General features: G+C 35.7%; 1 protein-coding gene across 1 annotated transcript; it reads left to right on the forward strand.

Moving 5' to 3' along the window:
* The first annotated feature begins 6269 nt into the window (after window positions 1–6269).
* On the forward strand, window positions 6270–13158 carry LOC103727094 (hyaluronidase PH-20-like). Its single transcript, XM_029559490.1, is given in 5 exon segments — window positions 6270–7223; window positions 7663–7756; window positions 12632–12988; window positions 12991–13111; window positions 13113–13158. Coding segments are annotated over 5 exon segments (1572 nt in total).
* The last annotated feature ends 2380 nt before the right edge of the window (window positions 13159–15538 follow it).

Genomic DNA, 15538 nt, shown 5'->3' on the forward strand with positions numbered 1-15538 from the left:
AATACTGGGATAAATGATTTAGATACAATTAAAATTACTCTCAGAAGGAGCTACCTTGTAACAGGGGACACTGCCCCTTCTAGACATCAGAGGCTAATAAAATAAAACCTCAATGCCAGGAATAAATTCCCTCTCTAGAAGCTGTTGACCAGGGGTCCCATAGACCCTCAGACAATATTGTCCCCTGCTCTTTGTTACCCACCAGTACTGGATGGTAAGACAATATTGATGAAGACACTACATACATGAGCTGTAGAACAAACCAGAAGAATCAAGCTGTTTCTGACTTCAGCGCCTCATCTCTACTGGCTAGTGCTGGAAGGTGCTATGCATGCTTCCGGAAGGAAAAAAGTCATCTACCTTACTCAGCTGTAATCCTGTGAAGTACGAAGACAACTGGCCTAGAAAGGAATGTCCACTGGTGTAACTGTGGCACTAATATTATGCTAGTAACTAACCACTCTTTAATTAGACTTAAGGTCAATTTCTTAGGATGGAATTTATGCATGACATTGATATCAGGCTTAGGAACCTGAGGTTAGGCAGGTCACAGGGCATAGGGAAGGGCCTAATACCAGTTTTCTACTCAATAGTTATTATATTAAACTGTCCCTGATGACTTATTGTTATACACTTATAGATTAATGAATCTCTCAACTCTCAGCAGAGAAGTTTCCTTATAAAGCAGATGGTGATTAACATAGAAAATCACAACTGGCCAGTGTGCGGAGAACAAGAGGCTGCATTTATCCCTGAATAGGGAAGACACATATCAAATTTCTGCTTCTTAAGTAAGGGTCAGGGATCATTGCAGAAGAGGAGGCAGAAAGACTGTAAGAGGTGGTGGATGATCATAAGGAAAGAGAGTTTTCTAGGCAGCTGGTCAGTTATTAGCATGAACTTCCAGAATGGTGACAGGATGCACAGGCCCCATGCAAGTTCAAAGCAGACAAAATCACACTATAGACATGTGGAAGTTGGTAAGAAATCACAACCTCACCTAAGGAGCTTTTGGCAACTGGTGGCTGCAGGGAGGGGGAGAGACAATCTCTTTCCAGGATGGGACTCTTAGCTTAACCAAACTCCAGTGAGTGGACTCACCCTGATGGAAACTTGGGGGCACAAATTAGACTCTGTAGGTCTCATTAGATATTTGATAGAGTACGTTAAATTGGGGGAGCAATAAGAGGAAGTGCAGATAGGAGAGGGGTTATAATACCATCAAATTATATTGTATTAAATCACAACATTAAAAATAATTACTTTTAGTTTCCTGAGGCTCCCTAAGGCTGGGGCTGTTTGTTCAGAACTGTGATTGTGCCTTTACACGGCCAGGCTTGGAGCTGCACAGCAATGGAGAATGAGGAAGTGGCCTGTGAATGTCTTAAACCTTTGTACTCTTTGCCCCTACTAACACCTATGCTCTGTTGTCACCAAAGACATCACCTGGAGTCTATTTATTTGCTAATATTTCTGAAATTTCTTCCTTTATAATTTATCTAAAAATGTATAATAATTTTAATGGTAAAACTTTGTGTCTTCATGTAATTCCCAGTTCTACTCAGATGATAGTTACATGGATGAACAATACCGCAGAGACTCTGGGGACAGCGGTGTGGGTGTGGTGATTTCTCTCTCTTTATCATGTCCATATCTGCTATATTTTTAATTATGCTTTGCTACAGGAAACATTCATTATGGAAGAGAAGGACTTATTGTAAAAAGGAGAGCAAAAACTAGAGCAAGACATTTGGTTTCTTTGCTTTGGCCTTTTCTCTCCCAGTTCCAATTTAAAAACAAAACAAAACAAAAAAACAAAATACCAATATTTATACTGATTCTCATCTCAACAACCTGTACCTTCTCTTAACAACATTTTGTATTTTAAAATGTTCAAGATAAAATTATGAAGCAAACAGCAATCAGCAGCTCCTCTTCCACACAATAATACAAAACCCCCTGACAAGCATCCTGATGAACAGATTGGGGAGTTTGTACTCATTTCTTTTCCTCAGCTCAGGGAAACAATGGCCTCAAATCTGTGCTCACAAACTAATTTTTAGCATTAAAGTTTATTTTGCTTCCATTTCTTATTTGAGTCAATGTATGACAGTATGATAAAAAAAATCAACTCAAAAATGTATTTTATAGGCTGCTTAAAAATTTTGAGTTTCACTTACAGTTCTGAATTTTCTTTACTTTTTTAAAGCATGTACTTATACGCTTTTATACTTGACTTATATGGTATGTGTTTTACTTTATTTGACAAGTGTATTAGAAAGTATCTTTACCTGTTGCTTCATCAGCCTTATAACATGTTATGATAAAAATATAAATACTATCAGGATAAAATATGGTATTTAAGCATCATTGTGTATTAAAATTGCTATATTTTCTCATTTTATGATTTTCAGCACCTAGTATATGTACCCACAGGAACATAATTTTTATTGGAAAATAATTTTGGAATTCCTCAGACAAGGGATTTCTGATGCATAGGATTAGTAACATATATTCCAATGATAACATTTCTTTTTCAAAAATGTATTTCTAATTTTATTTTATATGTGTGAGTGTATTGCCTGCATGTATGTAGGTAGAGGGTGTTGGATTCTCCTAGAACTGGAGTTACAGACTTCTGTTAGTTGCCGTGTCGGTTCTTGGAATTGTACCTGGGTTTTCTGCAAGAGCATTCAGTGCTCTTATCCGCTGAGTCATCTCTCCAGCCCCACAATGATATAATCCTTTTAGAACACAGAAATAAGAGTTTAATAGATGTAGGAACTTAAATATTTTTGGTTCATAATTTTCTAAATTTATTTTGAAAATAAATTTTTTAAGGATGGAATCAACCTGCCAGTACTCTGAGAGGACATTAAGACCAGCCCCTTGTCATGAAGCTCCTGAGGAGAGGGGGAGTGGCTGCACTTAGAGAAGAAGCTTCTGGGTAGATTCTGTTCCTGGGAGTTTAGGGTTATTAGGACAACAGTTGGCATAACTGAGTATACAGTTTAGGAATCAGGTGCTGTGCTCCTTATATGAAACTCATGGGACCAGAAGTGTTCCAGAATTCAGCTTCTTAAAAAGGTTTGAAGCATCCAAATACAAACAGGTAGATATCTTAGGAATAATACCAAAGAAACATGGGACTCCATTGTTTCCTGTACAGCTGGCCTTAAGACAATTTTATACAATATTTAAAATAATTTTATTCATGGCACAAAGTTTCCTGGCGTGGAATTTTCTACTTTTGGTTTCATGTTGGTGCTCAAAAAGTTTTAAATTTTTGAGTATTTAAAATTTTTGGTTTCTGTAATTTTTTGGTTTATTTTTATTATGTATGTGAATGTTTTGCTTGCATGTATATAAGCATACCCATGTGGTGCAATGCTTACTATGACCTGAAGAGAATGTTAAATTTCTCCTGGAACTGGAGCAATGGATGATTGACAGCTGCCATGTATGTTCTGGGATGTGAACCCAGGTCCTGTACAAGAGCAGTCAGTGCTCTTAACTGCTAAAATCATCTCACCAGTCCCTGGAATTTGGAGTATTTTGAATTTTGATTTTTTTTTCAGGCAGAGATGCTCAACCAATAGTCATGGAGAGAAAAGGTCACTTGTTGCATGTGGTTAAATTAGTTTAGATTTTCCAAGGAGATGAGATTGTCTAGCAAGTATTTTATTTTTGTATTTTATTTGAGTTATCGACTGTATGTAAGTGAACCTGTGTTGTGCAATGCCCACAGAGGTCAGAAAAGGGTGTCGGATTCCTGTGGATCTAGAATGGCTGTTAACTGTTGAGAAATGATTTGGGGCTCTCTTCAAGAGCAATCAGTGCTCTTAACCACTGAATCATCTCTCCAGTCCCATCAAGTAAATATTTTAAATAGTGGGAAGATACCACTGTAAATATTATCCCCTCTTCCAAGTCAGTACCCCAAGAATTTGTCCTCAGATTTACACAATAGAGACATTTCATCCTGTCAATTTTCAAAGGTGGACGTGTTCATTTGTTTTGAAGATTTCTAAAAGGAGAGACCTTATTATGAACCCATTGTGCTCTAGAGTGTTGTTTATCTTATTTTAGATGATTATACAAAATGTAGAGTTGAACGTCCATTTCAGTAAGCTGAGCCTATCCCCCGTAAAATATGGGGAAAGCTAAGACCCTATCCAATTTCCTTCCCTTACCACTGCCATTCAGCCTTTGATGTGAGCACTTGATATTTGACAGGAATTATTTTTCCCTTATTACTTTACATGAAGATTCTCAAGGTCCTAAATAACAGATCTGTAAGAGTTTAAATGATGAAATTTTTAGGAATCTTACCTGTTTTAAACATGAGGGAAAATTTCACTATGCTTATTTTGATTATGGCATTCTTTTTATAATATTTTTCAGCAATTGGAATAAATAAATAATTTGCTATCATAAGGGTAACATTACCAGAAGGAATGCTATGTAATTCTCAGGGTACCTTCACATAGACTTATACTAATACTCTCGTCAAAAGAAAAAGCCCTATTTTCCTTCTAAAAGCAATGCATTTAAACATGTCTCATCTGATAAAGGCATTTGTGGCCAAGCTTGATGACCTGAGATCAATTCTCAGCACCCACATGGTATATGAGAGAACTCACTCAAGGAAAGTTTTACTCTTCCACAGTGACAGGCCATGTCTCCACCTCCCCAACACAGAATAAGTAAAACTGGAATAAAAACACAAGCCTGGTTTATTGTGGTTGAATCTAATCTCTCCCTCTCACCTTAGACCATTTCATCATACTACAAAAGTGGCTATAATGCTTCACTTAGAATGTCAAAATGTTTTTGTTTTGAAATACTATTTAAATATCAGAATTCATTTATTGTATTAAACTAGGCTAGAATAAGTTATTTTTGTAAAGATATAGTTTGTTCATTTTAAACCTGAGAGGACATTTCTGTATGAATATAATCTGGTTACCTCTTCAGAAGGGGGAATGTTAGAGTAGCCAAAAGCTCTATAAAAAAAAAATCAAAGAAGAAGAAAGAGTACATGAAGTTATCAGAAAAAAAGTGATGGGGAGATATGTGAGGAGTTGGAGGGGAGGGAGTGGGCATGGATTTGATCAAAACACCTTATATTCATGTATGAAATTCTCAATAAATTATTTTTAAAAAATGCTTCTGCCCACTCTGGAACACGGGATTTGGAATATCCTGAATCTGTGTTCCAGGGCCATGGTCACTCATATTTGAATATAGAATAAACTATTTCTTATCCCATTTAAAAATAAATGAAATAATACATCAAATTAAAGAAAAATAATTTAATCTGGCAGTATTCTAAGGAATGCTTAAACTCATTTTAATTTGTTGCCAGTAGCAAAACTGACTTATCCTCTCCCTTCTTGTCAGCTATAAAAAATAAAGTTGAAAGAAAGAAAAAGAATTAGGAGCTAAAATGGTGGTACAAACACATATTCCTAAATACTTCGGAGCTGAGGAAGAAAGATCTTGAGTTCTAGGCCAGACAGTGTAATTTAAGAAGACCCTATGCCCCCAAAACATAAGCAAGTAAAGAAACGGATAGGGATGTAGCTCACTGGTGGAGTGTTTCCCTAACATGTGCAAGGCCTAGTGTTCAATTCTCAACACCTCCCCCATATTCACATACAGAAAATAATTATGAAGATGAGAAAACTTTCAAATCTATGAGAGGTTGTTTTCAAAATTTGACAGATATGACAGAGTGGTCTGTCAAAAACCAATAAAGAAGAATTTATTTTCCTTCAACTGGTTTTGCTAAGGTATTGCTAGATATACCATCTTACATACCTTGGAAGAAAGAAAGGAAAAATACATTCTGTTTTCTGTGGAATCACAGAAATTATTATTATATTTTGTGAGATCAGAGAGATTATTCTTAAATTATATCATAGGAATTATTAATATTCAAACTAGCTGTTCATCATACGTAAGAGAAGAAATCTTATTAACTTAAACACAGTTGTAGGTCTTCTATCTTCTGTGATTGAATTAAACTCTTCTGCATGATTTTGAGAACTTGGTGAAGCTTCCATCCCAGCTACAGTAAATTCTGTTTTGTTTTGTTTTTCAGTTGTAGAAGATGCAACTTGTTCCTGAAACCTGAAGCAAAAAGAAAAACACCAGTGTAAACCATATTTATACATTTTTATTCACCACCTTTCCCATCTTTTGCATCAAATATTGAACAGACCATAGTGTAAAAGAAGAAATGTGTTCATATTAGCTACTCTGAGATGGGAGGGTTGCGTTTTAAGCACCTGTTTTGGGGGAGCTTTGCTGAGTCTAAGGGAGCATTCCTGACTGTGTTAGTCTTCTTTCTGATTCCTTGTTGCTTGACTGTGGAGTTTAGAGCAGCCCCTATTATTCCAAATGTAACTTTCCTTTGGGCCTGGAATGTCCCAGCTGACAGTTGTATTGGAAACTTTAAAAACTCATTAGATCTGAGTCTGTTCACTTTAGTAGGAAGCCCCCGAAAAACTGTAATAGGGCAGTCTGTCACAATGTTTTATATTGATCGACTTGGCCTCTATCCCTACATAAATCGGAAAAATGTAGAAATTAATGGTGGAATCCCCCAGGCCGTGTCTTTACAAGACCATTTGAAAAAATCTAGGACTGATATTGAGCATTACATGCCAGTAGACAAATTGGGCTTGGCTATCATTGACTGGGAAGAATGGAGACCCACCTGGTCAAGAAACTGGAAACCTATGGATATTTACAAGACTAAATCTATTGACTTGGTCAAGAAACAAAATAAAGGAATTAGTAACACAAACGCTACCACAAAAGCCAAAGAAGCATTTGAAGAGGCAGGAAAGAATTTAATGTTAGAGACATTAAAATTGGGAAAATCAATTCGATCAAAATTCTTTTGGGGTTTTTATCTTTTTCCTGACTGTTATAACAATAAATATACTGAACCCAAATACAATGGACTGTGCCCTGATGTGGAAAAGAAAAGAAATGATGATCTCAACTGGTTATGGAAGGAAAGCACAAGCCTTTACCCATCTATCTATTTGAGGAGTGAATTGAAGTTAGTGCCACAAACTAAGCTCTATGCTCGCCACCGTATACTGGAAGCCATTAGGGTTTCCAAAGTGCGGGAGGCCAAGAATCCAGTTCCAGTTTTTGTCTATACTCGAATTGTTTTTACTGACAAGACATGGGAATTCCTTTCTAAGGTAAGTAAAATATATTTGCTATGAGCTAGTTTTCAAAAATCGTCTTGCCTGGAATTTAATGTTTTCTAAGGACTCTAATTCAGCTTTATATACCATTTAGGAATATACACACAAGTAACTCTTTGCTCTCTAAAGGAGACAAACTTCTGTAAATTTTCATCTTTAATGTAACTAGATGGTTTTTAGTAGTCACAGAAAGATATAAAATATAAATAATATTTTAACAGATTTTTTTGCATGGATCTGGTCTCCTGCCATCAGAAGTCATTAAAACAACAATAGTCTCCTTTTAAATAGCAAAGAAATGCCTGCGTAAATACTTTAGAGTGTGGAAGTACATAGATTGTTATTGTTGGATCAGCATGCTTAACTTGCTTTTACTGTACAGTGTGAAGGCCCGTAATTTATTCCTGTTTGGTAACTCTATCACATTTTCCAGGATGACCTTGTGAGTACAGTTGGTGAAGCTGTTGCTCTGGGTACCTCAGGACTTGTAATATGGGATGCAATTTCTTTAGCACAACGTGCGGTAAGTTGAAGGAGTAGGAAATACTTCTATCCTTAATGCTTTTGAGAATTATTTTGCTATTAAGAAAATAAGAACTGGGGCTGGAGAGATGGGCTTAAGAGCACTGGCTGCTCTTGCACAAAAACCAGGTTTGTTTCCCAGGACTCACATGGCCACTAACAACTGTCTGTAACTCCAGTTCCAGGGGATATGCCCTCTCCTGACCTCCATGAGCATTATACAACATGGAAGCCCTTACATACGTGCAGGCAATACACTCATACACATAAAATAATTAAGAAATAATAAAATATTTTAAAAGGAAATAAGACCTATGCTTGGAGAATGGTAGTAGAAACTATATTTGCTGAATCAAAATATCTTGCTTTTTTTTTGTTGCAAAGTAGGAATTGTTGTACCTGCTTTCCAGTGAGGAGTTAGATAATTAGTGAGATTAATTGAATTCTCTAGGCTCCATGGTTTGGTAAGTAGCAACACCAAGACTACAGTTTCAGTTTTCTGATGTGGTGTATAGTGTCAGACCACAGATTTTCTTTTTATGACTCAATTCCCCATATCAAGTATTTATCAACCATTTCATTAATCCTCTTGAATCAAAGAGAGAAAGAATATACATGTCTATAGATATATAAGAATATAAGCATATGTTTGTTTATATATAGATATGTGTATACATGTATTTATATGTATATGCAATATGAACATAAATATTACTAACCTGGAGTCAGTTTTTCCTTCTGCGGCAGACTTGGCAATACAAGTGATGAATGTGTCATGGAGACTGTCATATAAAGCCCAGGAGTCCTGTCCTACAACCTGTAGAGAACAGACCTTATACCCTAAGACCAGGAGAGGCACTTGAAAAGTGCTATATTTGATTCTTGTTTTTTAGAGAGAGTAGCAACATCCTTACGATATTTAAAAGTATTTAAAGCAGCTGCCTCTGTTAAATTCTTTCAAAGCACCCTGAGCCTTTCTGCCTATTTTGTGTAGTTATATTGTCTTTAGCTACATTCTCAAGAGAAAGGAAGTAACAGGAACTATAAATTCAGAAAAAGGTATAAGTCTCTAAAATCTTTTGAATTTCAGAGGATAATCTTAAAATCATAATCTTCCTAAGTATATTCCCAATTTTTGCTAGTTCTTCCAAAGCTATAAATACCTTTCTCAAGGATATTATTAATTCTATGATGGAGCCATTTATAAACTCTGCATACTACTTCCTTATAAAAAGAAGTGAGAAAGCCAGGAGTGATGATGCACGCCTTTAATCCCAGCACTCTGGAGGCAGAGGCAGGCAGATCTCTGTGAGTTCAAGGCCAGCCTGGTCTACAGGAAGACCCTGTCTCAAAAAGATCAAAAATAAATAAATAAAAAATAAAATAAATAAAAAGAAATGAGAATTGCACTCTTCCTCTGAGGCAGAATGAATCTGGCATTCCACAATAAGTAGTATGTTGTGACATACTGTTTAACTATCATATTTGTTTTTTAATGTCACTTTGATCTGAGATGAATATTGTTTTATCTCCTTCATCATCCTCATGATGATTCATTCAGGGATCGCCCATCAATTTTAGCATTACTTTTTATTTTAGGTACTCTCCGTCTTGATATTTTCCTTATAGACCATTTCTATACATTTCTGCTCCTTTCCCCAATTCATAATAGTTTTTAATATTATAATTACTCTGGGGGCCAGGTGTGGTGGTGCACACCTTTAATCTCAGCACTTGGGTGGAAGAAGCAAGCAGATCTCTGTGAGTTCAAGGCCAGCCTGGTCTACATAGCTCCAAGACAGCTGGGGCTACAGAAAGACCCTGTCTCAAAAAGATAAAAAAATTATAATTTTTCCTCCTTTCCTCTGTGTTATTTGTAATCTGTATACTCCTGGATCTCTTGTCATGATTCCCATGATTCACTGGGGATTTGAGGAAATGATAATTTCAGGAATTTTTGTGTATATATGTGTATGTTTCAATTAGTGTGTGTGTACGTGTGTTTTCTATTGTGCACAGAGGCAAGATTGAGTTTTCCTCAGTTATTCTCCACCTTATCTAATGAGAGAGGGTCTCTCATAGAACCCAAAGCTCACAAGTTCTACTAGTCTTCCTGATAACCAGCCCCAGGGATTCTCTCAGCTCTGCCTCCCCAACTATAGGTTTCCAAATGTATGATACTTTGCTGGTATTTTTGAAGTGGGTTATGAGGATCAAATCCATGTTCTTGGGATTGTATAGCATGCACTCTACAAACTGAGCTCTCTCCCTAATCCCCTTCCCAGCCAGCCACTGACATTTTTATTTCAGTTGCTAATACTGAGATTAGAAATAGTCAAGTAAGTAATTTCCTTCTACTTTATTTTATTACATTCCGTAGTGTGTGATGCCATCTCTACCAGTGATACCATGTGAGACCTGATTGTTTGATTTTCAGGAAATTTATTAAGTGCAGCCATCATAAAAAATTAAATGAACAAAAGATACCATATCATGAATTATGTTAAAAACAAAGATGAAACAAGTTTAAAATATAGCCATTGTTTCACTTATGTCCACCTCCTGTGCCTGAGGCTCATCATTCTTACTGTATCTGTACAGGTGGAATTCTTCTGCCCACATAACTCTCCCATACTCTATGTAATGGTGCTACACTTAGTTTCAAACTCTACAGTTAGAGCTGTTAAATTGCTAACAAAGTTGCTAGTTTAAATATTTTCATGGACTACATATACAGTGTTTCCTAAATCATCCTCATTCCTGTAGTATGCCTTTGCCTAATCCTTTTCTATGCAAGAAAGTGAAATGTTACTTGAACTTGGTAGAAATTTTCATGTCTCTTTATACTAAGACCATCACATTGAAGAATATTGACAGTCCATATATGCTTAGAAACTAAGAGTGCTTAGTAAGAAACTACAGAAACAATAAAATATTTAATGTGCCTTTTAGGCAATTAATATAGAGATTTGAGGCTACAAAGAAAATATCTTGGAAGGTTACTACCCAATTAAGATACTGAATGGCAAGAAAGAGTCAGACTTGTTAAAAATTCAAGGGAAGAGCATTCCCCACAAACGTAAGATACCCAGTACATTAGCTTTATATTACTTCCATGATGTTACAACAAAACATCTCCACACTCTACCTCCAACTACCATTGTCGTTTGAAGGAGTCAAACTGACCTAAAATTTAGCATGTCAAGTAAAAGATTTCTTCCATTCCATTTTATTTGATACAGTGTTATTAGATTCAGTAGCTTAAGTAAAAGAAACTATCATCTTATACTTTGTATCCCAAATCTAACACACATCTCAAGTTGCTCACAATAAGCTGTCAGACAACACCATTTCTTTCTAGGACAGACTATTTGTTGGTTATTTGGGTTGTTGGCTTATTAGATCCATGCTGTTATAGTAATGAGGTTTCCATCTGACTGATTTTCGGCTAAAGGCAATTTTCATCTTCTAGAGGTTTCTAAGTTCTTAGGTTCCTGGTATATCTTTTGTCAAGAAAGTTAGTAGTAGTGGCTTAGTTATTTGCTTTTCAAGGCAGGGTCTCATATAGCACATGCTATCTGTCCTTCAACTCACTATGTAGCTGAGGATACCCTTGAGCTCCTGGTCCTCCTGACTTCACTGAGATTGCAGGAGTGTCACTCCTTTGCACAGGTACAATTCTCTCTTGCACTTTGAATCTTACTTCTTTTTCCCGATGTCATCTTACTAATCCAGTTGGAAAAGTTTCTGTACTTACGAGGACTAGTATAATTAGATTGAGTCCTCTAAGATAATTTACAAAAATTCCCCCTTTCAACTGTCATATTCCAAATCAGGTCTGCAGCTCCTCTACTGTAAGTTCACATAGTCATGTGTTCTGGGAACTGGAGTGCAGACATCTTTGGGAGGTCATCATTATTCCAATGAAAGTATCACCACAAATAGATTCAAAGTGAACTTCCAGGACTCCTTGTCTTTCATGTTGAAATGTCATCACTACTTAATTTGTTCTGCCTAAAGGCATCCCAGCCAGTTCTCTCATAACTATTGACTAGAGACCATGACTGTCTTCAAAGTGTTTTAAATATCATTTTCCAAGTTATAGAAAAAATAGCAGCAGATCATTTCTGATTCTCATCTCTCTGGTCTACAGAGTTTGTCAAATAACTATCAATCTGCACATATACTTTGACTATGAAGCATTTATATAGAATAGACACAGTAGAACTTAGTTATTTTGGGCTATCAATTTTTTATCATTCTTAAATGATGGTGAAATCATCTGACAAATGTGATCCTTGTCACAATTATTTATGATCTATTGAGGGTTAAGAATAAATGGGAGGCTCCATATTAAGCATATTATATATATATATATATATATATCATTCATCATCACAACAACCCTATGATCCAGGCTCTAAAGTCATTCATATTTTACAAGTGACAAAACTGAACTAATTTGCCTAAGGTCTCCACAAAGTGAATGTAAGATTTAGAAAACTTTAAGTATCCTAGGTTCAGAGGTGTTCATTAAGGAAGCTGGGACTCCAGTCAGGGCACAAGAACCTCAAAGCCTGTAGTCTAATATCTGTAACATTCCATCACATTGATTAATTTATGAATTATTGGGGAAGATGAATGTTAGGATAAATTCAGCCTCAATTATACAATTTTAAGTGGCATTAAATGGCATGCAAAACTTACAAATGTTACAAAAGCAGTTGGATTAATCTTGCTTGTTAAAGTAAAAAGGTGTATCTCATAGCATTTCATCTGTTGCTCTTCTGTTCTTTCTTAAGAATTGCTTATTATAGTACATTAATTCACTTAGGAATTTATACTTTGATATTCTGACTATCTTATTATTTTATAGACAGGTTGTCCAAGTCTACATAAATACATGAGGACTACCCTGAATCCTTACATAATCAACACCACCCTAGCAGCCAAAATGTGCAACCAAGCACTTTGCCAGAACAAAGGCACTTGTACAAGAAAAAATGTGAATTCAGATGTCTATCTTCACTTGAACCCAAGTTATATAGAGATTCGGCCTTTGGAGAATGGAAAGTTTGAATTAATTGGAAATCCCAAGGTTGGAGACCTGGAGTATTTTTCTGAACATTTTAAATGCACCTGTTTTGCCAACTCAAATTGTAAGGAGACAAGTGATATGGAAAGCATAGAAAAGGTTCATGTGTGCACTGGTGAAAATATTTGTTTAACTGCTGCTGTAGAACCCAACCTGGCATTTTACCTCTCACCCAGAAAAAGCCTTCTCTTCCTGACAACACTCACTCACATATTACATCATCTGCCACAGGGTCTCCATACTTTCTTATGAAAGATATCAGTGGGTGCCCTTAGCTCTCTCTATTCACAGCATTTGAAATATTTGTTATAGGCTTGTGGTAACTTAAAAATGCAAAATGGCATATCACTTGACAAAGACAATTTTATATTAATAATCAAGATTCTATTTTGAGTTTCAAAGGCAAGATATATTTTCTATCAAAGACTGATTGCAAGCAAGGCTATCATACTTGGAGATTTAGTTTTGGTCAAAGAAACCAAAGTTTAAATAAAATTACTGCACATTGTTTTAAATCACTGTCATTGTTTAAAAATTGATCAAGCAAATATTAAGATGAAAACTTCTATTTCTTAAGTGGGAATTTCCCAAGTGTGCTAGTTTGCTCACTTAGACAACTATTATTAGCTATTTAATGTTGGCAAAGTGTTATGATTATGTTTTATAGAAAGGTAAATTTTAAAAAATAATCCTAGTTTTGAACACAACATACCATCATAAATCACATTCATAAAGTAACTTGATTTTCTTTTCTGATTATCAAGTTCTATTTGTGTACATGAACTGGTTAATTTCATTTAAGCATTCACTTGATCAGGAGGAGGAGGAGGAACTGAGTGTGCTAGTTAGAGTGGCACAGAGCAGAAGAGGAAAGGATATGACCTTTGTGGTCCATACTGAGGACCTGGGGGTTCCCAGTGAAGACATTCCAAACTTTCCCCAATTCACACATAACAGTAAGGTGTATTTGTTTTTATTCCCCACTATTGTCCTATAATGTAGACACCATGAGGGCAGGCTTATGATCTGTCTTGTTACAACTGTATCTACAGTGTGGTGAACTTCAGAGGATTCCATTGACTATTTGTTGAATAAAGGAAAGCCAATGGGGACTTAGCACAAGGTTTTGAATGTAAGAATGGCCATGGGCACTTTTCATGACTATAAGATCCTAGCACTGTTTCTTCTGCTCTTCACTTCTGTTAAGAGTCTATTGCCAAAGTTAGGTCTTCATAAGTTAGTTATTGAAAAGAAAGGATCTAGTAATGGCTTGATAAGGACACACTATATGGGTGACTATATGATGGCCTTTAAAATAAGATAGAATTGCAAAAGCAATAAAAAATGATCCAAAGTATCATACATTATTAAACTTTTAAAAATGGAAATCCTTAAATCTCTTTCATTATGAAAGTCTGAAATATTTTCCATCTTTATAAAGTAATTATTGCTTGTTAAGAACTAATACCAATTAGAAACCAAATGTTTCTTTCTTCCCTCTACCAGTGGCAATTCCTGGTTAGTTTCCTATGCATAACCCAAGATGCTTTTTAGGAATATAGGCACAAATGTGTGTGTATAGATTTACCCCATTTTGAGCTATGCTGTCTGCAGTTTTATCTCATCTGTTTCAACATAAGAGGGCATTTTGAGTTTCCATTTCAGTACATCTTATTGTGATCACAACATATTCCACTGTATCACTATATTACAACTTTTAAAGAAAATTCTTCTTGATGAAAAATATCATTTCCTGGAGATGTTTGTCTGCCTCGAAAGCCTGCAGTTAACACCATAAACTTCGATATTGTGGTACATATCACATGATGAATTGGAACTGCTGATGTGGAGGGTACATCCATCTTAATGTAGTAAGATATTGATAAATTATCTTCAAATTTTGTATTTCAGTTCATTGTATCATCAATATTGAATGAGAGATGTTCTTCACCCACTAGGCTTTGCCAAATTCTACAGTCATTGTTCATCTGGTAGATGAAAATGACTTCTCATATCAACTTCATTCTTAAATAGTAATCTTGACAGACATATATATGTATATCATACTAACTTCAGCCTTTAAAACAGTCACAAAATCTAAATCTCCATGGGAAACCCTATTTTTGGCAGCAGGATGCAAGGACAAAGCCAGTCAGTCTGGGTCCAGCCATTGATAAGCTTTTGACATTGGTAAGTTACTTTATCTTCTGTGTTCTCACCTGTGGAAGATGAAGTGTTGAGAAGATGAGAGAGGATAGGGAAGAAAAACTAACATGCTACCTGTCACAGAAGGGTTGCATCACAATATGTCTGAACAATTTAGAAGGCTATCCCCTCTTCTAGATGATCTGAGGTTTGCATTTGGAATACAAAACTGACTTAATATTTTCATTTTGAGGGGTAAGGTATTAAGCAAAATGCATTTATGACATTTAATTTGACTAAAAATAATGTACTATTTTCCTAATGTCTTATAGTGCATGTGTGAATTGGTTTTCTGAAAAAAAAAAATTAGCAACTTCAGGGTGTCTGATGACTGGCATATACATCAGTAATTAGTATAAAAGCTTAAATATTGCACTAATACAACTTTTTCTCTTACTGAATCTCTAATTCTCTAATCACTTCAGTGTTATGCATATAATAACAGCATCAAAGCAGGAGTGATATTGAAATAGATTATTCTACTCCA

This window comes from Nannospalax galili, unplaced genomic scaffold (assembly GCF_000622305.1).
Source record: "Nannospalax galili isolate Female #2095 unplaced genomic scaffold, S.galili_v1.0 scaffold449, whole genome shotgun sequence".
Classification (NCBI taxonomy): Eukaryota; Metazoa; Chordata; class Mammalia; order Rodentia; family Spalacidae; genus Nannospalax; species Nannospalax galili.